Below are 21,409 nucleotides of genomic sequence, written 5' to 3' on the forward strand. Positions count from 1 at the left end.
TCAGTGACTCTTTTGGTGAAACTGTTTTGTTAAATGTTGGCATTGCAATATAAAGGAGTGAAGATTGTAAACACAAGCAGTCCATGCTACCTTGAGGAGTTTTTTTTTTTTTTTTTTTTTTTTTGTTTTTTTTTTTTTTTGTGAATGCAGTGATTTTGAACTTTGTCTCTCAAAGTTGCTTCTCTTTAGCCTTTTGAACATTGATTTGTTTTACTAAGTGGAGTGTAATCAAGTTCAGTAACGTACTGTTTTATGATTTTAGAGCGAGAACACACACCTTAAACTCTGCGTGTTTGTTAAACCATTTTTGCTTTGTGGCAAGGAGCCACATCCTGCTGAAAGATGCCGCTGCCATTTGGGAATATAATTTCCATGGAAGGGTGTACATGTCGTGCAACGATGCTTAGGTAGGTGGTTGATGTCAAAGTAACATCCACATGAATTGCAGCACCCAAGGTTTCCCAGCTAAACCATCACGCTGCTCCTGCTGACTAGTGCATCCTGGTTTCGTGTTCTTCAGCCATCCATGTTATGTTAAAGAATACCCTGTCTCCGGTTCACCACTGTTCCTTCCTTGGACTATATTTGATAGGTACAGACCACTGCAGCCCGGGCGGGAACAACCCACAAGAGCTGCAGTTTTGGAGATGCCATGACCCAGCTGTCTAGCTGCCACACTGTCTATTATATACCACCCATGTGATGAAGAGATAATTGGTATTATTCATGTCGCCTGTCAGTGGTCATAATGTTATGTCTGATCGGTGTACGTGCTTTGGCAGTGGAGAGGGGTCAGCATGACTGGCCTGCGCAGCTCCATACAAAACAAACTGATGCACATTGTGTTCTGACACCTTTCTATCAGAACTACCAGAATCTATACATTGTGTTTGTGGCCCACACACACATGCTGGAAACCCATGATATTATTTGATCAGACTGTGGGCATTTCCACTCTTTGCTTGAGTGGATCCCCTGTATCCTCCTATTAACTCTGCACCTTTTATGGCGGAACAAATTACACATTTAAGATGTGAGAATTCCCCCACAGTGAGGAATTTTACATTGTTGCAGCAACACAGGGAATATCACACATAGTAAGTCTGTAAATAAGAACAAAATATTAAATAAGTAAAACTACGTCTTTAGATAACAGTTACTGAACATAGAAAATAGAAGTAATACTTATATCATAGGAAGAATTTACCATTCTTGCTGGCACATGCAGTAGGTCCCAAATGGAGGTCTAATCAGCAATAGCTAAACCATCAGTCTGCGTGTAAGGCCGTTATTCAGTGTGCTAGTACCCACATTCCTGACTTGTAAAAGTATCCTTAACTGTCTGTTGCTGTCATTTTAAATTATGAGAAAAAAACAAATAAATTTCAGTGTCTACAGAAACAATCAAAGAAATTTATGATACAATGACACTTTTAAGAAAGTGAAAAAAATAAATAAAACGTATATATTTTTTGCAGTTTAAATTAGCTTTTAATGCTGTCGGTGAAAGCAGTATGCACAGTTAGACAGAGCATTTCTGATGACTTATAGATATATTTAAAGTCTAAACCGGATTCTTCCCATTGTTCACACCAAAACCCCAAAGCCCATATTTACTCTGCTCGGAATAGGCACATCTGGTGTTTGTATTATCATCCTTGAAGAACTCTCTAATTTCACTGTATCTGAGGGTGTTTAATGATCTGGCTTTGATGGTTCGTGAGTGTGGATATTTTATATAGTATCGCCAGGAATATGAACCAAGTGATGGAATGTGGTATGGTGTACCCACACACACAGCAACAGGAGTATAAAACGCTGAACAGCCCAGGAGTTCTATTGTTTATTCAAGACCGAGCAGAGGTGAACATTTATTGCATTGCTTTTGTCACATTTTAGAATTAAGAAGAAGATACTCAAAACATCAAGGTAAGCTTTAAAACCAAAATGATGCTATTTTACTTGTGTTCTTTTGTAGCTCAACGTGCAGAACAACATTAATTTCATTTCTTTAACAGGCGCTTCATTGTGTAACAAAATATTTAATTTCATTTGAATTAATTTGGCTCACATAAATGTAATACAGTAGTTAATATGTTTTAATTACAAGTAAACAGCTAAAACTATATCAGCAGAACAAATGAAACGTGAAACATATTTTAATTTAACTTCTTTGTATGTTTGTATCTTGAAAGAAGACACAAAAAAGCAGGTTTGCATACAGAATGATCAAAAAGTGTATTTCATAAAATTCTTTTTTTAAAGTAAATTCGACTTTAAGGTGTCGATTACAGGCTGAACGACTTAAAAAAATTGGCCTCTTTTTTATTCACCTAACAATGCAACATGTTTAAAACACGCTCAGACGCGGCTCAAATATCACAACACAAACGGGGTCTTCTGTTTTATGGAGACTGAAATTTTTCTGAATTGTGTGTCATGTGTGTCTCCTGTTTGGAATATTTTTGGTGAGTATAGTTCTGAGCACCAGGTAGTCTTGTGATGGACTTCCTGGTAAGTTAGGGAGTGAAACAACTGTGTCTCATCCTTCCATCAGTTTACCCATTTATTATTTTGCCTTTTTTTATTTTTTTTAATAATCCTTAGATCTGGCGGGGGTAAGCTTGTCAAGGCCTCTTCAGCCATGCCCTTTATCCACACCTTCATATGAGTGGCTGATTGGGGTAACTGGCCCCAGCCAAAGACACTTGCGCTGCCACTGAAAAGCCAGTGGAGGTGCATCAACTATTTTCCAAGAGGAAAAACCTGAAAGATATCTTTAGATTTGTATGTTTTCTTAATTGCACATGATTCTGTTTCAGCAAATACAGGAAACTCAGCAATGGCTGTTCTTGGGGCCGTGCTCTGTGCTGTCTTCATGGTGTCTGTTGTAACATCTAAACCAGTGAGTAGCTTTAGTGTTACAACATTTTACCACTGTCTCAGCTGCAATGGAAGGTGACCTGTGATAGTTCTTTTTGTGAAACAGATCGGTCTAAATGATGATGAGGATTCATCCAAGGCATCTGAGTCCATTGAGTCCAATTCGTCAGAGGAGATTGACACTGACATTGGACCCTCACAGGAACCCCAGCAGCCAGAGTCAACAGAGACAGATACGCCAAATGCTACAGAGGAGACCAACCCCCTGGACACTACACCTCCTTCTGCAGATGCAGGACCTCTTCCAGCTACGCTCAATTCCTCCGCCCTGCCAGACCCCGAAGACCCTCAAACATCCGCCGACGGCGCCGCCTTACAACTGACGCCAGATGAGCCTTCTCAAACGGCTCTAAGTGTAGGCGTCGACATTTCTCAGGACATGCCGGACTCTGATCCTGCACTTAACGCTGACACTGTGCACGTTCTGCCAGACACAGAGCCTGAACCACAAGCCGCCACCACCACATACCAAGGACTCCCCAAGGATGCCATTCCTCTATCATTCTCCACAACCTCGCCCCTGCTGGTCCCCACCGGAACCGCCCTGACTGCTGTTCCTGTTTGTATCACTTTTCAGTTTGTGACACCTGAGCCAGATCCACCTAGAGGAGATAGCATCTGACCATAACACAACCTGAGTTAGAACACTCAGTTTTATTTCAGCCAGTTACCAGTTTGGTCCATGTTACCGCTATATATATTCTTAGCGTTGGTTAAACTTAGCTACCATATGAACAATGTACACAGACTACTCTTTCACTTTAATTTCACATTTCTGTAATGGTGCTAGTGTTCATAACTGCTATTTAAATACAGTGGAAATGTTTCCAATTATAAGACTGAAGTGCTGTTGACTGGTGAAACTGTGATTAAATGTATTTTTTTTCCTCCAAACTAATGAATTTCTCAGAAGACAATGTTTCTTAAAATTATCTTGTTTAATGGGAGCTTGCATTAGTCATTGTAAAGACGCATTCATTAGTCTCAGTGGCCGTACCAGAAATTACGATCATGCCTGTTAGTTTATGATTAGCAAGCAGCTCTGTGTGCTGCAGAGCAACAAACAAGATGGTGTAAGAACATACTTCCAATGCCAGACTGTAATCTTCTTGTCCCCACTTAAGTAAACAGCCAAGTTCATTTTATAAATAATTAATATTTCAATTACATTCATTTACACACAACTGAGTCACTGAAGTTGAAAATAAAAAAAATATTATTCAAGGATTTCTTAGCTCGTTGAAGACAAGTAAAGAAATTAGTTAACATTAACTTAAAATGCTTCAAGTCCAGCTCATAATTTGTGGTGTTAGGGCTTTGGTTGACATTAAGATCAGTCAATTGTGCCTCCAAACAAGTACACTCCCCTCCAAAAGTGTTGGAACAGTGAGGCAAATTCCTTTATTTTTGCTGTAGACTGTAAACATTTGGGTTTGACATCAAAGGAAGAATATGAGACACGAGATCAACATTTCAGCTTTTATTTCCAGGTATTTAAATCTGGATCTGATACACAACTTAGTAGATAGCACCTTTTGTTTGAACCCACCCATTTCCATGTGAGCAAAGGTATCTGAACATGTGACTAGCAGGTGTGTTTTGTTGCCCAGGTGTGTCCTATTACATTGATTACTCAAACATTAAATAGCGCTGGATGTCCACGCTCAAACATTCAACATTCTGGGACAAAGTTTTATGGACTGATAAGAAAAAGATTAACCTTTACCAAAGTGATGGAAAGGCTAAAGTTTGGAGAGCGATAGGATCTGCTCATGATCCCAAAAATACAAGCTCATCCATGAAACACGGTGGTGGTAATGCCATGGCTTGGCCTTGCATTGCTTCTTCTGGGACAGGCTCATTCATCTTCATTGATAATGTAACCAGTGATGGCAGCAGCTAAATGAACTCAGAAGAACTGCATTGCAAGCTTGGAAAAGCATCACAAAAGAATGCGAAATTTAGGTGATGTCAATGGGTCACAGGCTCGATGCAGTTATTGTATGCAAAGGATTTGCAACTAAATGAGTCTTATTCAGTTTAATTTATTCTAATTCTAATTTATTCTTTAGTCTATCTGTTCCAATATTTTCCCAAAAATTTGGTGTTCTGTTACAGATAATAACTCCTAAGTTGCGTGTATCAGATCCAGATGTAAATACCTGAAAATAAAAGCTGAAATGTTGATCTCATGTCTCATATTCTTCTTTTGACGTCAAACCCAAATGTTTCAAAAATAAAGGAATTTGCCTCACTGTTCCAATACTTTTGGAGGGGAGTGTATCTGATGTCAAATTAAAACAGTTTTCATCACTTGCAGTCAATTTCGGAAGATCAGCGAGATGGGAACCCACATTCAAGAAGACAGAATAAAAAGGGACTGAGAAATGCCATCCATTTGACTTACAGGGCATGTATGCAAGGCACAGAACAACTCTTACTCAAACCAGCATTAATGCCCTGTTAATATTGCTTTTTTTGCTTAATTGTTAATGTAAATAAATCAATTTGCAGACGGTCAATGTCTGTCAGGGTACTGGCAAAGTTGCACAGGCTGTATACAACAAACAGAAACACATTTGTTCACACTATTTTTATAGTGCATTAAAATAGGTTGTATGGCACAGTCCCTGAATGTAACACATTCATGGGGATATAACTCGGCTGTACAGTATTCTTCCAAGTCTAAAAACATGCAGGTCAGATGAATGACGTTCTAAAGTTTCTGTGGATTATGGAGTAGTGGTACTGTGATAGACTGCCAACCTGTCCAGGGTGTCCCCATCATTTCACCCTGTGTATTCTGAGAGAAGAGCTCAGGTACAGAAAATAGATTATTTATATGTACAAACTAATAACACTGTTACACTCAACGTTAAGTTACTACAGCTGAGTGTAACAGTCAAATGTCAGAAGTATAGATGTCACCGGCTTGAGTTTGGCCCATAGTGCTAATGTCACATGGGGGACTCATGTGTATCTTGCTGCTCCGGCTCTCTGTCTGTTTCTGCCTCGATCACAGTGGCCTGCTCTGGCTGCTGCTCTGGCTGCTGCTCTGGCTGCTGCTCTGGCTGCTGCTCTGGCTGCTGCTCTGGCTGCTGGATGAGTCCTCCGTCCTGTGCTGTGTTGTAGGAGCCACATCCGGTGCACTTCATCCCCAAAACGTGAAAAGGCACCGTGCAATGGGCTTGACAGTCATTGCATATAACCTATAGCAAGGAAAAACAGTTCCATGATTATGAAAATTAGCAACCAGACAAGTCACCTACTAAGAATGAGCATCTCAACAATCATTAATTCAACCATAATTTTAACCTTAATCTAAAATACAGATGCTTTTATCACTGAGGCCTTACTTTGACAGTGGCACCTTGGTATTCAGTGGGCATTGGTGACATAGCTATCTCTTTGTCCATCTGATCCCAATGGTCCTCCATGTTCCAAGCAGAGTGCATACACAGAGGGCAGCGATATGCTCTGAAACAAAAAAGGAAAAATAATACGGGGGGCCTCATTCAGTGCCTCTACCTGCAGTGGGCAGCTTCTTCACAGAAACTACGGCAACCAGGTTACTGTAGATCTATGTAGAGGAGCAGCAGGTCCTTAATCACAGATCACCCAGACCTTATTTTGACGCCGTGGATTACTTAGTTGAACTGTAGCGACAGAAGGAAACACTGTTTCCCAGTCAAACTATTGAGGGAACCATTTTAAATACTATTCAAGTGTATTTGTAAAAAGCTCAAAAATAATCCTAGATTCTTGTGTAAAATGCAAAGAAATTGTCATTCTACACAGGATATCTTACTGAGGAAATCCCACTGAGATCATAAAAAAAAAAAACATGTTTCTCTTTTATGGAGAGTAAGGAGTATGGAGGGAAAGCTGTCTGACTGTAATGTAGCAGTGCAACAAACAAAGTGGAAATAGATTTACAAATGAAAAAAAAACATAAACTACATGGTTTACGTGAAGTGTTTAACTTGGTAAGACAATGTAAACCATGTCTGACACCTGTGTTTAACCCAACTAAACAGTTATCAGAAAAGGAGGCTCATTACACATACCCTGTTCTGACCATGTCATCAAAGCAGGTCCTGTGAAGAAATATGAAATAACACATTAAATCTGATCTCAGACTGTTGAAAATTCACAACTACAGATTACATATGGGTTAATATAAACTATATTACTTTATCTTTTCAAATTTCGTCAATTCATCTTCCTAAATATAACATATTTATATTTTAATTTTGTAGATACTGTGATTATTAAATAAATTATTACAAATTATGACTAATGTAAGACAAGTAGAGGGACATACAAACAGAAACCATGCACAACTCAACCCTATAACCCCCATTCAGTCATACTTGTGTAAAAGATGGCCACATGGAAGAACATGAGCGCCGATCCTGGACGTGTGAATATCCTGTAAAGAACAAAAACTCACATCAAATTACAAAGAAGAGTGCCGTATAAAAACCCCATCATCCCTCTTTCTTAATGTACTGTGTTTATTATTACCTCCATACACACTGGGCAGTTCTGCCTTGAAACATTTTCCACACACTGAAACATAAAAACAGTTGAGAGAAAATAAAGCAGTGCAAGGACACTCATTTGTTCATCAAACAGAACTCATACGATGTGGGTGTGTCAGTAACAGGAAAGATAATCACCTTATGGTTACCTCGCAGATCCTGGGCTAAACACAAATTGCACTTTTCACAGTGAAAGTACTTCTCCCTGGGCCCAATCCTGTCAACATCAAAACATGGCGTAAATAGTGGACAGATGTGAAAACTGACTGAATTATTAACCATAGCGTTAGCTGATTAAGAACAGCAAAATTTAACATTAGGACAATAAACCAACCATCACAGCAATTTGTCTTTGATAGCTAAATCTGAAATAATAACAAATTGCATTTCCCAAATATCCATATGGTGTTAGTACATTCGACTAAAGTTATAAAAAAAGAATATTTTATTGGACATTTTACCTGCATATTCCACAGGGCTGACAGTGGTACTGCTTCTTATCCTTGTCGAACAAGTGACAAATGCCACAGTAATACTCCCCAAACTGAACTTGACACTTCTGACAAGTCTGCTGTGCCTAAAAGAGTGAAATCCCACATTTTCACAGTTCTGTTTTCCATGTGAGCAAATCACAACACACTTACAACATGAAATCCAAAGGGAGACAATTGATATTTAAGCAGAGCCCTACTACTAACTCTACTTAGCAAAGTAGAAACATACAAGTTATAGCTGCTGTTCCCAGTTACCTGCTGCACTGTCTGACACTCAGAGCACTGCACCTCTCTGACTTTGAATCGATCCATCTGGTGGTTCTCCTCCGCATCATGGCACAGCCGACACACATATAGTTTACCACAACAAGGTGCCTGCAGCACATCCAAACATGTGATTACAGGGGGCAAAGGCAGGTAAGCAATGAGCACGTCAGTCATATTTGTTTCACAGATTATGCTGATACCTCAGGATTGCATACTTGCACATTCATTTCCTAGTTCATTAGGTACACTAGTGAAAACAAATGTATTCTGATATAACAGCCCTGCATTGAATCTTAGCTTCATGAAGGTTATTCAGCATCTGTTTCAAATAACAGCAGAGAGATGTTGATTCAATCGTGTTTTCGTTTAGGAGGCTGTAGTTTGTAGTACTATTGAATTGTATTGTTTTGTTTGGTACCAACACATGCTTTATATTATTTTGTCAACCATATTTTAGTCGATGGCCTAGGCTAAATAACAGAAACACTTTAGTGTTTGGCACGTGAGTGTATTGCTAAGACACCAACCCATATACCTGCTAACGTTACACTAGCTAGCTCTGCGTGGTTGTTATGAGAGATATACAGACTGCTCGTTACAGCGGAGTTACATTGAAGCACTGTGTAACGTCCGCACGCCTTCTTCATAAACGTACGACGAACATATGCGGTGCATCTGACAAAGTTAACTCACTTTCAATAAGCAGCTGCGGACATAATGCTGACAACCCGCAGGGGAAGCCATGTTTCCTACAGAAACGGTGTACTTCTTCGCTTGAGAAGATTATTCTTTTTTCTTCTTCGTGATTGATGGCGGATCGTAAACCGAGGTAAAAGGTGCACACCGCCATCTACTGTTCACGACTGCATACATCGATGGGCCAGGGAGAAAACAAAATAAATAAATAAATAAAAAGGCTATTACCTGTTTGTTTTCATAAGGTAATGCATTATGTCAATGGTGTTACATCCCTGATAAATATTTAAAATACTTTTTCCCATGAAACATATAATTTAGCACTTTGATTTCCAGTATAATAATTTAAACTCATGAAACTAGAATAATTAACCTTTTAAAAATTATTAAAATTATTTTGAAAAGTTGACAGTTCAGGTTCTTTCTGTAATAACAGAAGTTAATTTCAGGGAAATTTATTTGATGTCAGAAATGAACAGCGAATAAGAGAGAGCACAGGCATGCAATCTCTCATACAGTACGTATAAAAACTATTTACCCAATTTTATTGCGTTTATGAATGGAATCATAGTCTACATAATTAAACTTTTTTGACAAAAAATACAACAAACAAAGCAGATTTCTGCAAAGAAATGTCAATTAATGACAAATATATATCATAAAATAAGTAAGTACATAAGTATTCACCCCCCAGTATTTAGTAGATTAGATTTAGACTTATTGTCATTCAGGTATACAACAAGTGTACAAAGAACAAAATTTTGTTGCATTGGCTCAGCACAGTATTAAAATATACAGCTGTAGATGCATAATTGTGGGTATTACAAATACAGTTATTTTAGCAGCAGGCAGTTTTATGCAATACTCTATGTTATACTGTACACATACAGTATTGCATAAAACCAAGTGAACAGATTAATCAGTGCAAGAGTGATATGTATTAGTAATAATGCAAATAAAGGAATCTGTAGTATTAGCAGTAGTGCAAATAGTCTGTGAATTGTGAAGTGGCAGAACAGTTGGTTTAACCAGTGTGCAGAATACAGGATTGCATACAGTACGCTATGAAGTGCAATAGTACAAAGTAAAAGAACCTGTGGAGTTCTTTTACTTTGCCTCTTTCCGGAGGCCAGCAGGGAGAACAGTCTGTAGAGGGGTTATGAGGAGTCACGGATTATGTTTCTGGCTCGAGATAAACAGTGCTTTGGTGCCATATCCTGAATGAATGGAGGGAAGAACGGTCCCAGTGATCTCCTCTGCTGTCCGCACCATTCTCCTTCTGAGGCACTGCAGCCTCCACACCACACAGAGATGCAACTGATCTCTCTATGGAGCTTCTTGAGGACGGGCAAGGGCAAGTGGGCTCTCTTCAGATGCTGCTGTGCTCTTTGATTAGTGATGCGTTGTGTTGTCAGTGATGGGCACTCCCAGGAACTTAATGCTGCTGACCACCTCCACACATACTATTGATGAGAACCAGCCCACCATCTGCTCCACCTCCTCTCAGTAGGCTTGATTGTTGTCATCCCTGATGAGGTGTCATCCACAAACTTCCTCAATGTTGTTGGTGGCAAACCTTGGGACACAGTCGTGTGTCATCAGGGTGAACAGCAGAGGGTTCAGGACACAGCCCTGAAGGGAGCCTATTGCTGAGGGTGATGACATGGTATTTTAGTACACCTTTGGCTGCAATCACAGCACTGAATCTGTTTGGATAGGTCTCAGTCAGGCTTGCACATCAGGACACTGTAATTGTACTTTATTCCTCTTTGACAAACAGTTGAAAACTATTGAAAAAAAACTTGTTGGGGTACACCGGGTGAACATCAAAGTGGGCAAATACTTTTTTATAGGCACTGTAATACCTGCCTCACAGCAGTAATTTTTGCAGTTACATAGCCAATCATTGCTATGATCTCCCAGCAGTCTAAGCAAGTGTGTCTCTTCTTTTTGTTTTTTTAAATCATTTTTTGGGCATCATACCTACAGCACACACTATTCAAGTGCTCTGTTTGTAGCTCCAAATTGTTACAAAAAAAGATGATCTATAAATAAAAGAAATAAGGGTGTAGAAAAGTACTCTTATTGTACAGTAGGTGATGGCAGTTGTTTAAGACAATCATCTGACCGAGGATAGGTTACTAATAAGATCATATTGTAGGAAAACCAGGAAAGGTCTCCTCCAGGAAGTTTGAAGAAGCGTCCTCCCGACCGCTTGATACAAGGGGCGCCGCTGGTGTAGTGGTATCATGCAAGATTCCCATTCTTGCGACCCGGGTTCGATTCCCGGGCGGCGCACGTATTTTGCTCCAATGAAAGTCCTTCAACATTATGATTACAATCTACTCCAAATATATGACACAATATAATTACTATATTGCCAATCTGTAACACGGTTTCTAGTGGCTTTGACTATAAGCAATTTTCAACAACTTGTTTCCAGCTGTTTCTTTCGCAAAGGTGTTTTGCACTTTGGCCGATTAAGCAATGAACACGAATTGTGTAATGTAAAATATTATTCTGCAAAGCTTTGCAACGCTAATACTAACTGTCGAGATCACTTGTGCCGTGCAGATGTGGAGGTAAATCTTTGTGTGTGCGAGCGAGAGCGCTTGATTTTGGCTTCGTCTCAGCGCGCAGGTTGACGCTGCTGACGCCGCTCCTCCGCCATCTTCAACTTCCTATTGTTTGCATCAGACTGAGGCAGTCTGCGGTGTGTGTGAGAGCAGAATCGGCCACGATTTAATCATTTAAATTGTAGATATAGTCACATTACGTTCGCGGTCGCTGAAGTTAAGCACAAACCATTTGTATGTCATTGGATTAAAAGAGCTCTCAGGACGCGACCACTAAACCTTGATGATGGACGACGATCAACCCAGAACCTTGTGAGTAACTGCGGCCTTGTCTATGTCCTGGAATGAGAGGGCTTCGTCTAAGTACAGCGCGTTCGAAAGGTTTCCACGTTGTTGTTTCAATTAAAAGCTATAAAACCTTCCCATTTTGACCGACATGTGGTTATTTATGAAACATTATTGTGTCATGTCGACATCGCTAAGTGTGGTAAAACAAAAAGAATAGTCGGTTGAACGTTAAGTTCTGTTTCATTAAGCTGTATAACGAGACGGAACCATAATTTGCCTGTAAATGAAACTGAGCGGCTAGCTATCGTTAGCTATCATTAGCTAAAGCTACAAACGCCTTTAGCAAGTCGCTTCTTCTAAAATTATTTTCTTTTAATGATGGCTACATTCACAAATGTCGTGATGTTTTGTTATCAATGAATGAGCATTACTCTAATAGTAGCCGGGAAATGTAATTTTATAATGTGCCGTTAGCTGCCAACACACAGCCTGAGGCCCTTTTGAACCGGCTATCCGTTGCTTTAGCTAGCTCGCAGACAAGCCACGTCAACGCTCGGAGAGACGGCATGGGGCTGCTCCAGCGAGGGGGTGACCAAATTCGAGCCATTTGTGCAAAACTGAGAATATTCCCAGTGGCTCCGAGCCCCGTTTCATTGGTGTTTTTACCTACGTTTTAGGAATTGTTGTGGGACGTAGCTAGTCCGGTTAACTAGCCTTTGTTTGCATGCTACTTCCTGTTTGACAAAGACTCAGTTCCCCCATTTCTCTCCTTGGTTGCAGGTACGTGGGAAATCTGTCCAGGGATGTCACCGAGCCCCTCATTCTGCAGGTCTTCACACAGATAGGACCCTGCAAGAGCTGTAAAATGATAGTTGATGTGAGTGATACTCCCTCATATTTATGTGTTTGGCTACAGGAACCGGTATCAAGCAGTGGCCTGTAAGGTTGTGGTGCTTGTGTGCTGCTCATGATTCTTGTGGTCCTAAATATGTATGATATTGTTGATCTCCCCACTTTTCCCAGTCTTGTATATTAGTCCTGACACATCGAACTACAGTAGGTCTTACCATTCTCAGCAATTAAATGTTTTCTCAACATCAGTGTTGTTTTCCCGTTGACAGACGGCTGGAAATGATCCGTACTGTTTTGTGGAGTTCTATGACCACAGGCATGCTGCTGCCTCATTGGCAGCCATGAATGGAAGGAAAATAATGGGTAAGGTAAGCTATCGTATCTACAGGGTGAGTGGGGATGGGTGGGTTTTGGGTGTGGGACATGTAGGTTGTGTGCTTTATTTAAAAATAAATAAATAAATAAAAAAGAACCACTGACAAAACTAGTCAACTGTAGGTATTAAATGCCATTAATTAGAATCAGGATGTCCTAAATGACAAAGACAATCTACTGAAGCCAAGGATAAAGATCAAAGTTAAGTTTGAGCAGCAACATTAAATAAATATGATACAGTAGTCCCTAATGTGAAGTCTATAGGGATCCTGTAAGGCTAGGCTATCTAGAACAATAGAGCAAGCCATTAATGTCTTAACCTGCAACAGTTAGAAGACCACTGGGCCTGATAAAAGAATATTAAAGTAGTGCTGGATGGTGTAATAATGAGTTTAGTGCTAGGACATGTACCTGAACCTCAGATAGCTGTGGCACTGAACCAAGCTTCCTCTGTTTAGATGAACTTGTGTATGTCACAATCTATCATATTATTGCAACACATGTATTTGTTGTAATTGGTGTAGGCCTTTCATTGGCTAAACTCTTGGTCTTATTTCACACTGAGAGCCAGGATTTCTATTCACTTCCAATATTAGAGATTTAAGATTCAGTACAAGATAAACTTTCCCTAAGATATTTAACAGACACAATAGCAAGTGAGTGTTGAGACATCTTAAAAGTCAGTCTATAAATTATTCACTCTTCAAGTTGAGATGGCCAGGTTTTACCAAATGACGTAAACATACCCCACCTGGCTTGTTCTTTCTCTTCCCCTCTCCGCAGGAAGTCAAAGTCAACTGGGCCACAACGCCAACCAGCCAGAAAAAAGACACAAGTAGTAAGTACAAGTGTTTGTGAGTTCATGTCATATACTTTATGACAGTGGAAGTGTGCCACACGAACATTGGTGGAATGTAAAGATAGAAATTCAAATCAGGGAGATTTACATTTTGTGTGTGTGTGTGTGTGTGTTTTGTTCTTGGGGGTGGGGTTAACAGTCTTGGAAAGGACATGAAACGGAGTGGGCATTGTAACATCTAGCACATCTAAAAGATGTAATTTTTTTTTTTCTCACTTATAGATCACTTTCACGTCTTTGTCGGAGACCTCAGCCCAGAAATAACCACAGAAGATGTCAAGGCTGCCTTCGGTCCATTTGGCAGGATATCGTAAGTTTCAAGCTAGGAAAGAATAGAAGAAACCTTCATGAATGCACAGAAAGTTTATTCAGATGATTGACAGAACGTAATCATATAATCATATAATCAGTCAATTGCTTAAGTTATTTATTTTAAGCAAAGTAAATCTTTGTAACTAAGTTGATTTGCCATTTTCTTTGGTATCTATGATGCTGAACAAAGTATTTAAAGTTTGGCACTGCACACAGCACAGGCTTTTTCAACATGTGAATTTGAGCTGTAGAAAACTGGGACGAGGAATTTTTAAACTGTTCATCTAACAGGGTTAATAATAGATGTTATTGTTTGCTGCAACCCTAATTTCAATATGAGATTTCATAAAGAAACTTTGTGCAGTAGGGAGTTTGTGCTGTGCTGCATATTTCTGATGCCGTTGATGTTTTTGTCCACAGAGATGCTCGCGTTGTGAAAGACATGGCTACAGGGAAATCTAAAGGCTATGGCTTTGTGTCTTTCTTCAACAAATGGGTAGGTATCGTATTAATTCTGGGGCTTGTAAAATGTTATTAATATTATATCTATGAAACCTGCTCTAAAGAACAGAACCATTATCTCTTGATGTTTTATATTATGAATAGTTCATTTTCATATGGATTTCTTTTAAATTAGATGTGTTTGGATACTGGTATTGGAAATGCCTCAGTCGATTTAAAGTATTAGCTGGAGCTCTCAAAGTCAGCAGTCCCCAATTTTGGCATTATGGGGTATATCACTAGTAAAACAGTGGTGTGGACAGCATGCAAGGTAGTTTTGAGTGTTGGCACAAGGATTGCCAATTTTGTATCAGCTGAGACTCAAAGTGAAATTATCATATTTGTATTGAGAAGGATATAATGGTTACAGAATGTCTCTATTCTGAAGGGATGCATTTAAGAGTTTATATTATTACGGTGTCGCTTGATGAAATAACAAAAATCTTTTATTGTTCCAGGACGCAGAAAACGCCATTCAGCAAATGGGGGGTCAATGGTTAGGAGGCAGACAGATTCGAACTAACTGGGCCACAAGAAAGCCTCCCGCCCCGAAGACTACCTATGAAAGTGCGTTGTCACATAAATGCAGATTTTGTTTGCTTAGGATATTTGATTAACAGATTCACAGTACTATTGTCTCCCTCTTTCTCTTTCAGATAACTCCAAGCACCTATCCTTTGACGAAGTAGTGAGCCAGTCCAGCCCCAGTAACTGCACAGTGTACTGTGGTGGAGTTAGCACAGGACTGACAGGTACTAAATACTATAAGATCAGTTGCTAGCACTAACGTGATCATGATGCTAACCAGAGTTCAAGGAGAAGTAATGGAAAAACAGGAACGTTATTTCTGATGAAAAGGCTAAAGGCGTGCCTGTTATTTGATTGTTTTATCATTATTCAGTCTTTCAGTGAGACTAAAAACAACTATTTCACCAGCCTAAAGCAAATGTAACATTACTGATTGATACTTTTCAAATACGATGATTCAGTATTTGTCACTCATTAAAATGGGACATTACAAAACAATTTTCATTATTTTTGGACATTCTGTAGTTGCAACAATAAATCAGAAATATAATCTATTATTTATTTTATGAAATGAACACAATCTTTCGCCTATCAAACTAACCAGCAATGTTAAACACAGGAGCATTCCTGAAAATTGTGTGATTGATGTTTTCCTTCCTCATACGTCTGGGATGAATTTCAGTCATTCAGGTCATGGTATATCCAAAAACAAAGCTAAAACACAAGCAACTGGAATTGTATCAGTTGTCATATAGATGTTTCCCCACCCATTCAGATGATTAGGATTCATTTGGCGTGGAGCACACCTGAAACTCACATGACTCTTGTCTTGTTATAGACAAAATACTCACCTTCAATTAGAGGATGTTGTTCAGATTAAGCTGGTTTTCCCCCGATGAGTGGTACTCAAATGTCACATTAATGTGCAGGAACTCTATACTCAAGATATGTAAAGGGGTAGAACTTTTTGGGGACAGATGAGAGGTGTGTCTGTCCGTGTCCGTTTAGAGAGGGTTTTTCAAATTTTGCAGATATGGTTTCCTTTACTCCTTTCAAACATCTGTCTTCCCTTGGTTAAATGTAGATGTTGTCGTCCTCAAGGGTGTCCCTTGAAGAACTAGCTCACCTTGTCATAAATTCACCATTTAAATGGTGTCACATTGATATTTAAAACAGATTACAAGGGCAACGTTTCAGTAGAAAGAGGTAAACCCATTACCTTTAGGAGCAGTTTCAGGTTCAGTGTCCTGTCCAAGGACCCTTTGGCATACATTTTGTTTGTGGACAACCTGTGCCACTGGTGTGTTAGTGTGTCTCATCTTTTTGAGTTTTTGAATGACTCTGATGCACATAATATATGTCAGATGGTATGCTGACAATACTCTGTAGCAGGAATAATTAGTTTGGGGTTGTGGTTAAAGAGAAAATGTTGATTGGAATGAAAAGATGAAATAATACATGCGCTGTATAATAGCCATTGTGACATTTTAGCCCTGGCTGTTCTGCTCAGCAGTGTCTTTCTAAAGTCTGGAGTTATTAGCCAAATTTTGACACAGAGAACCTGGCATGACACACTTCTTAAAAGGAATCATGTACCTAAAACACATCAACCCAATTAGAAACCATGTCTAATCTTCTCTTTCTGTTTGGTTGTCAGAGCAACTGATGAGACAGACCTTCTCCACCTTTGGACAAATCATGGAAGTCAGAGTTTTTCCAGACAAAGGTTATTCATTTGTGAGGTATGTTTCCCTCTCCCCCCCCAATCCCTTTTCTTTCAGTCAAGGTCAAAGTATCATGACATGAGACACATTCAGCAGCAGAGAAAACCTGCAGTACTGTATGCATCACATTCACATACATGTTTTTAGCTTCTTTGATATATCTGTTTTAGTCCCAGGTGCATTTTAATACTATGACTATTATTCTCCAGAGACCTTGTAGACTTTCTAATTAATATTCATCCTATTCTCTCAGTTTGCTAACGGAGCATATCTCCAGCCACATGTGGTCGCTATTGCTGAAGGATTTCTGTTATATGTGTGAATAATAAGTATAAAATGAGGTTCAGTGTTTCTCAGTGTTGTCTCTTTTTCTCTCTCTGTTTTCATCCAGGTTTAACTCCCATGAGTCAGCAGCCCATGCCATTGTGTCAGTGAATGGCTCTTCAATAGAGGGCCACATAGTCAAATGCTACTGGGGTAAAGAGACCCCGGACATGATGAACTCGATGCAGCAGATGTCTGTGCCCCAGGTAAGGGTGCCACACACTTTACACAGCTCATAAGGCAACATTAGCTTTAATTGACTTTTATCAGTGTGTTGAAGGGGGATACATGAGCTTTACATAATGAAAGTAGTGGTTATTCAAGTGCCTTTCAGTGTGACAGCAATCAGAAACAATGGTCATGTAGCACATGAACTAGTATTTTTAGTGTAAAAGGCATTAAAAGTTTTGATTACGAAGCTGTGCTCCACCTTGTGAAGGAACATGGACCTGTTTGTCCAGTTCCCAACCGGAAAAGAAAGTCATGAAATTTCCTGGTAAATAACACAGACAGATAGCAGAGTGATAGTTGAACTACTCTCTATTTGCAGTATTTGCAGAAAGGCCTCTGTCTTTTATTTTATTTTTGTCTTTTTCTGCTGAAACAGAGATGAATGAATTGATTCTGTGTTGACAGGGTCTATTATTGTTAAGCCATACTTTTGTACTTAATCCTACAGCAGAACAAGATGGGCTTCGCTGCAGCCCAGCCCTATGGCCAGTGGGGCCAGTGGTATGGCAACGGGCCCCAGATCAGCCAGTATGTCCCGAATGGGTGGCAGGTCCCCACCTACGGTGTCTACGGCCAGGCTTGGAACCAGCAGGGCTTCAAGTAAGTAGCATGGTGCGCACAAGGCTCCCCTTCACCGCCTTCTCCTACTCCAGCACCACCTGAGACCGGGGCAGCGAGAGCCAGCTCTGGCCACAGGAGGGAGCATTGGCCTCCCTCCTCCCAACCCCACCTTCTTCCTCTTCCCCTTTGCCAGCCCCCTCACCTTGTTCATCTTGTGAAGATTAACAAATAAGCATACACACACACACACAGAGCTATCTGAACTTTAATTTTGTTGCTAAGCATGTTTCAATGTGTTATTACTGTTTATTGTGCACAGCACATCCTAATACCCCGAAGGCTTTTTGTTCAAAATATTTTTGGCAGTTGAATTATGACCCATAGCTCAAAATGAATATACAAAGCTAAATTCTGACTTTCAGTAAGTGACTAAATTGACTGACCGCAAAAAATTGTAAATACTCAAAGCAAACGTTTTCACTGTCTGTCCACAACTGGGGATAGTTTGCAATGAAGAGTACATTTCCCTTTGTGTAAGATTGCCCGCTGTGTAAAGACTGTTCCTTTAAGATGTGTTGTGTATCTGCTTTCATGTTGTAGCCTTTTACATCATTTTTTTTTTTTGATTTCTCTGATTTTTTTTTTTACTGATGATTTGATCTGTACATGAATGTCAGTAGGACATGTTAAATATCCTTTGTAGGTTATCAAATTTTTGTTTTTATTTAGACAGCCTATGTGCAGTGATGATGTGTGCACCCAAGAAAAATAAAGAGGAAGCCGTATGTCGCTGGCAGTCTAACATTCTTGGCAAACAGCTGTATAAATAGACTCTGCACAAAGGTGTGAGTTAGATGTTACGTTTGATTTCACAGTGTACAGTTAATGCACATTCCTAAGGCCTCTCTTGACTTGAAATTTGGTGATAAACCTTGATCCTCTATAAGCTGTTTAAACTCCACACTGAACTTAGAACATGAATTATCAAAGCCTTAAAATGCAAGATGTGAAATTGGTGAAAACTTCTTTGTTATGCTTGGTGGCCAAATGTAAAGAGAAATGAAGATGGGTGTGCACTGTTGTGAACAGTGTTGCTCATCTCTGTAGGCTTGTGGATATTAGCAGCAGGGTGGGGTGGGGTGGGGGGGGGTAGAAGGGGGTATTTAGCTTTTCTGCGCTTAGTCTGTATCCTCTTTGTCTGCTTGTCCACCCATTTATAATCAAATGACCCTTCCCTTTGGTTCCTCCAGAAAAAAAATCCTCCACTTTCTGTTTTTTTTTGTTTTGTTTTTTTGCTAGCTTGATTTTTACCCAGCCTTCCTCACCCTCACAACCTCTGATAACTCTGTTTGCCTTCCTGTTCTCATTCTAGCCTGATCAGATTCTAGTAGCTCTAATACAAACCGTCCCTTTGCTCCCTTTCGCCTTGTCTCTTCTAACCTGCTGGCATTTTGTCTTTCTCTCTCTCTCTCTCTCTCTCTCTCTCTCGACCTCGTTTTTTTTGCAGTCACTTACCGGCCAGTGCTGGGTGGACTGGCATGAGCGCCATCAGTAACGGTGGGGTTATGGAGCCTACACAGGGATTGAATGGGAGTGTGCTAGCCAACCAGCCAGGTATGGGAGCCGCAGGATACCCCACACACTGATAAGTGGGCAGGGTGGGAGATTTGTCAACCATCAGCCTCTTATTGGCTGTAAGGTGCCCTGCGGGGCTGTGTAACACCACCTCCATTTGTGGCAGGACTAAGACTTTTACTGGGATGTTGAACCTAAAGACGAGGTCGACGTCTGTGAGATGTAAATGAGATTTCTTGGGGTGGGTGGGGGGTTTGAGGTAATAGGAGCCAGGGAGCAGCGATTTGACCCACACAGGTATTTACAACCCATGTGGCAGGCAAGACTGGCCATGAACCAGGGCTCTTACCGTTTTAAGTTAACTGTAAATGAGTATAAAACTGTAAAGGAGAAACTTTTGGATTTTTTTTTTTTTTTTGAGTTTTACAAATTGCTTCCATTTTCACATCGTTCTTCTCAGACAGCCACAGAGGTTTTTTTTTTTTTAAGAATCTTAAAAGTCTGAGTCATGCTAAGTTATAAACCTTAGTTCTTATTTGAGGAATGGAAATCTGTTTAATTTGTTCGAATTTTCTCTTGGATTAAAATCAATTGCAGGGATTGTTGCCACTGCTGTTTCTCTGTAAGGGCAGATAAATATTGCACAGTTTTTTCCTCTCTTGTACTTGCTAGACAAATTTGACAACAACGAGTGTTTCCTTTTTTGCATTCCATTTCTCCTTCATATCTTTCAGACAGCCTCAAATCAGTTTTCACCACATGTAAATAACCATTCATTTGAAATGATGTAAGTAAAATGCTACTGTTAACTGTGGGTGCTTGCTTTCATTTTTGTTTTGATAACTCGACAGTTAACTCCAACATTGTACGTAGCAGAGTGGCACTATCATTATGTGACACTGGCACAGTGCAACACACAATTCTTCCATGCAGGGATAAGACAGCATTGCCATGCAGTGCATACTTAAAATTTAACACAATTCAAATACTAAAGGGTGAACATGTTTGACACTTGTGATGTTTTTTAAATATCTGTTGAAACAGCAGTATTTTATATCAAAAATCTGAGTGAATTCAACCTTTACACTTGCTCTTTTTGCCAGAGAAATGGGGAGGCCTACATTGTAACTGTTGCCTTATAGAGCTGGTTTCTTTTATCTGACAACGTACTCTTTTTAATTAGGCAGTGCCTACAGACATTTTCTGACCCTTTTGTTTAGAAAGGTGTTAGCCCTGAGAACTGGCGACTCTGCTACTGTAATCATGTTTTCTTGCTTTGTCCAATTAAAATGCTAATGCACATAAACCACACCATGTTGTTCTTTGACTTTTCCTCATAAGATAATGCTTTAATTCATCCCACAGTGGGGAAATTTGCAGTGTTACAGCAACGTACAGTAAGGACAGTGTACAAGACAAAAAAAGGAGAACATAAAATAAGTACAAAAATAACAATTGGATACAACAGTAGTTCTACATATGTGGTCTGCTTGGAGCAGGCTTGGTTGTACAGCCTCACAGCAGCAGGAACGACCTGCAGTAAGGCTCCTTTACGCAGCGCTGCTGAAGGCGCTGCCTGCTGCGGTTATAGCACCATGGAGGGAGTGGGATTGGTTTCCCATCAGTGATGACAGTCTTCTTCAGCAGTCTGTTCAGTCTCTATTTGTCTGCCACTCCAGCACACCACTCCATAGTATATAGCTGATGGGACCACGAAGTCCTAAAAGGAGCTCAGTATTTCTCCCTGCACTCCGAAGGA

At 39.9% G+C, this 21,409-nt stretch overlaps 3 protein-coding genes across 4 annotated transcripts; 2 read left to right on the plus strand and 1 right to left on the minus strand.

The window, feature by feature from the left end:
• Positions 1-1,853: 1,853 nt before the first annotated feature.
• On the plus strand, positions 1,854-4,619 carry LOC311493077 (uncharacterized protein). The gene is made up of 3 exons (XM_084551601.1): positions 1,854-1,929; positions 2,823-2,905; positions 2,990-4,619. Exons 2-3 carry the CDS (start codon positions 2,843-2,845, stop codon positions 3,563-3,565), a joined length of 639 nt encoding a protein of 212 aa, XP_084407727.1. The 5' UTR covers positions 1,854-1,929; positions 2,823-2,842; the 3' UTR covers positions 3,566-4,619.
• Positions 4,620-5,521: 902 nt separating this feature from the next.
• On the minus strand, positions 5,522-9,184 carry rchy1 (ring finger and CHY zinc finger domain containing 1). 2 transcript variants are annotated; one of them, XM_084551600.1, is made up of 9 exons: positions 8,942-9,184; positions 8,237-8,356; positions 7,949-8,064; positions 7,626-7,704; positions 7,471-7,515; positions 7,317-7,375; positions 7,011-7,040; positions 6,300-6,420; positions 5,522-6,152 (listed from the first exon to the last, which is right to left on the minus strand). In XM_084551600.1, exons 1-9 carry the CDS (start codon positions 8,990-8,992, stop codon positions 5,901-5,903), a joined length of 873 nt encoding a protein of 290 aa, XP_084407726.1. In that variant the 5' UTR covers positions 8,993-9,184; the 3' UTR covers positions 5,522-5,900. The 2 variants fall into 2 exon arrangements, with proteins under 2 accessions (XP_084407726.1, XP_084407725.1); XM_084551599.1 differs by having other exon boundaries at positions 8,237-9,184.
• Positions 9,185-11,095: 1,911 nt separating this feature from the next.
• LOC311493658 (cytotoxic granule associated RNA binding protein TIA1-like) lies at positions 11,096-20,961 on the plus strand. Its single transcript, XM_084552397.1, has 12 exons — positions 11,096-11,832; positions 12,589-12,685; positions 12,930-13,028; positions 13,819-13,873; positions 14,117-14,204; positions 14,627-14,702; positions 15,166-15,274; positions 15,364-15,459; positions 16,893-16,977; positions 17,351-17,489; positions 17,963-18,114; positions 19,583-20,961. The coding sequence occupies exons 1-12, from the start codon at positions 11,804-11,806 to the stop codon at positions 19,719-19,721; spliced, it is 1,164 nt and encodes a 387-aa protein (XP_084408523.1). The 5' UTR covers positions 11,096-11,803; the 3' UTR covers positions 19,722-20,961.
• Positions 20,962-21,409: the final 448 nt, after the last annotated feature.

Source organism: Chelon labrosus, assembly GCF_963514085.1.
Source record: "Chelon labrosus genome assembly, chromosome: 9".
Classification (NCBI taxonomy): domain Eukaryota; kingdom Metazoa; phylum Chordata; class Actinopteri; order Mugiliformes; family Mugilidae; genus Chelon; species Chelon labrosus.

What these genes read in the sequence shown, in the direction of transcription:
- rchy1 (XM_084551599.1), bottom strand. Translation starts at nt 8,422, where the DNA reads ATGACTGACGTGCTCATTGCTTACCTGCCTTTGCCCCCTGTAATCACA. An exon ending in ATCTGCGAGGTAACCATAAG is followed by an intron (nt 7,516 to 7,625) that starts GTGATTATCTTT and finishes TTTATGTTTCAG; the next exon opens with TGTGTGGAAAATGTTTCAAG. An exon ending in GATGACATGGTCAGAACAGG is followed by an intron (nt 6,421 to 7,010) that starts GTATGTGTAATG and finishes TTTTTGTTTCAG; the next exon opens with AGCATATCGCTGCCCTCTGT.
- LOC311493077 (XM_084551601.1), top strand. Translation starts at nt 2,843, where the DNA reads ATGGCTGTTCTTGGGGCCGTGCTCTGTGCTGTCTTCATGGTGTCTGTT. An exon ending in CTGTTGTAACATCTAAACCA is followed by an intron (nt 2,906 to 2,989) that starts GTGAGTAGCTTT and finishes TTTGTGAAACAG; the next exon opens with ATCGGTCTAAATGATGATGA.
- LOC311493658 (XM_084552397.1), top strand. Translation starts at nt 11,804, where the DNA reads ATGATGGACGACGATCAACCCAGAACCTT. An exon ending in TGTCTTTCTTCAACAAATGG is followed by an intron (nt 14,703 to 15,165) that starts GTAGGTATCGTA and finishes TTATTGTTCCAG; the next exon opens with GACGCAGAAAACGCCATTCA. An exon ending in TGGAACCAGCAGGGCTTCAA is followed by an intron (nt 18,115 to 19,582) that starts GTAAGTAGCATG and finishes TTTTTTTTGCAG; the next exon opens with TCACTTACCGGCCAGTGCTG.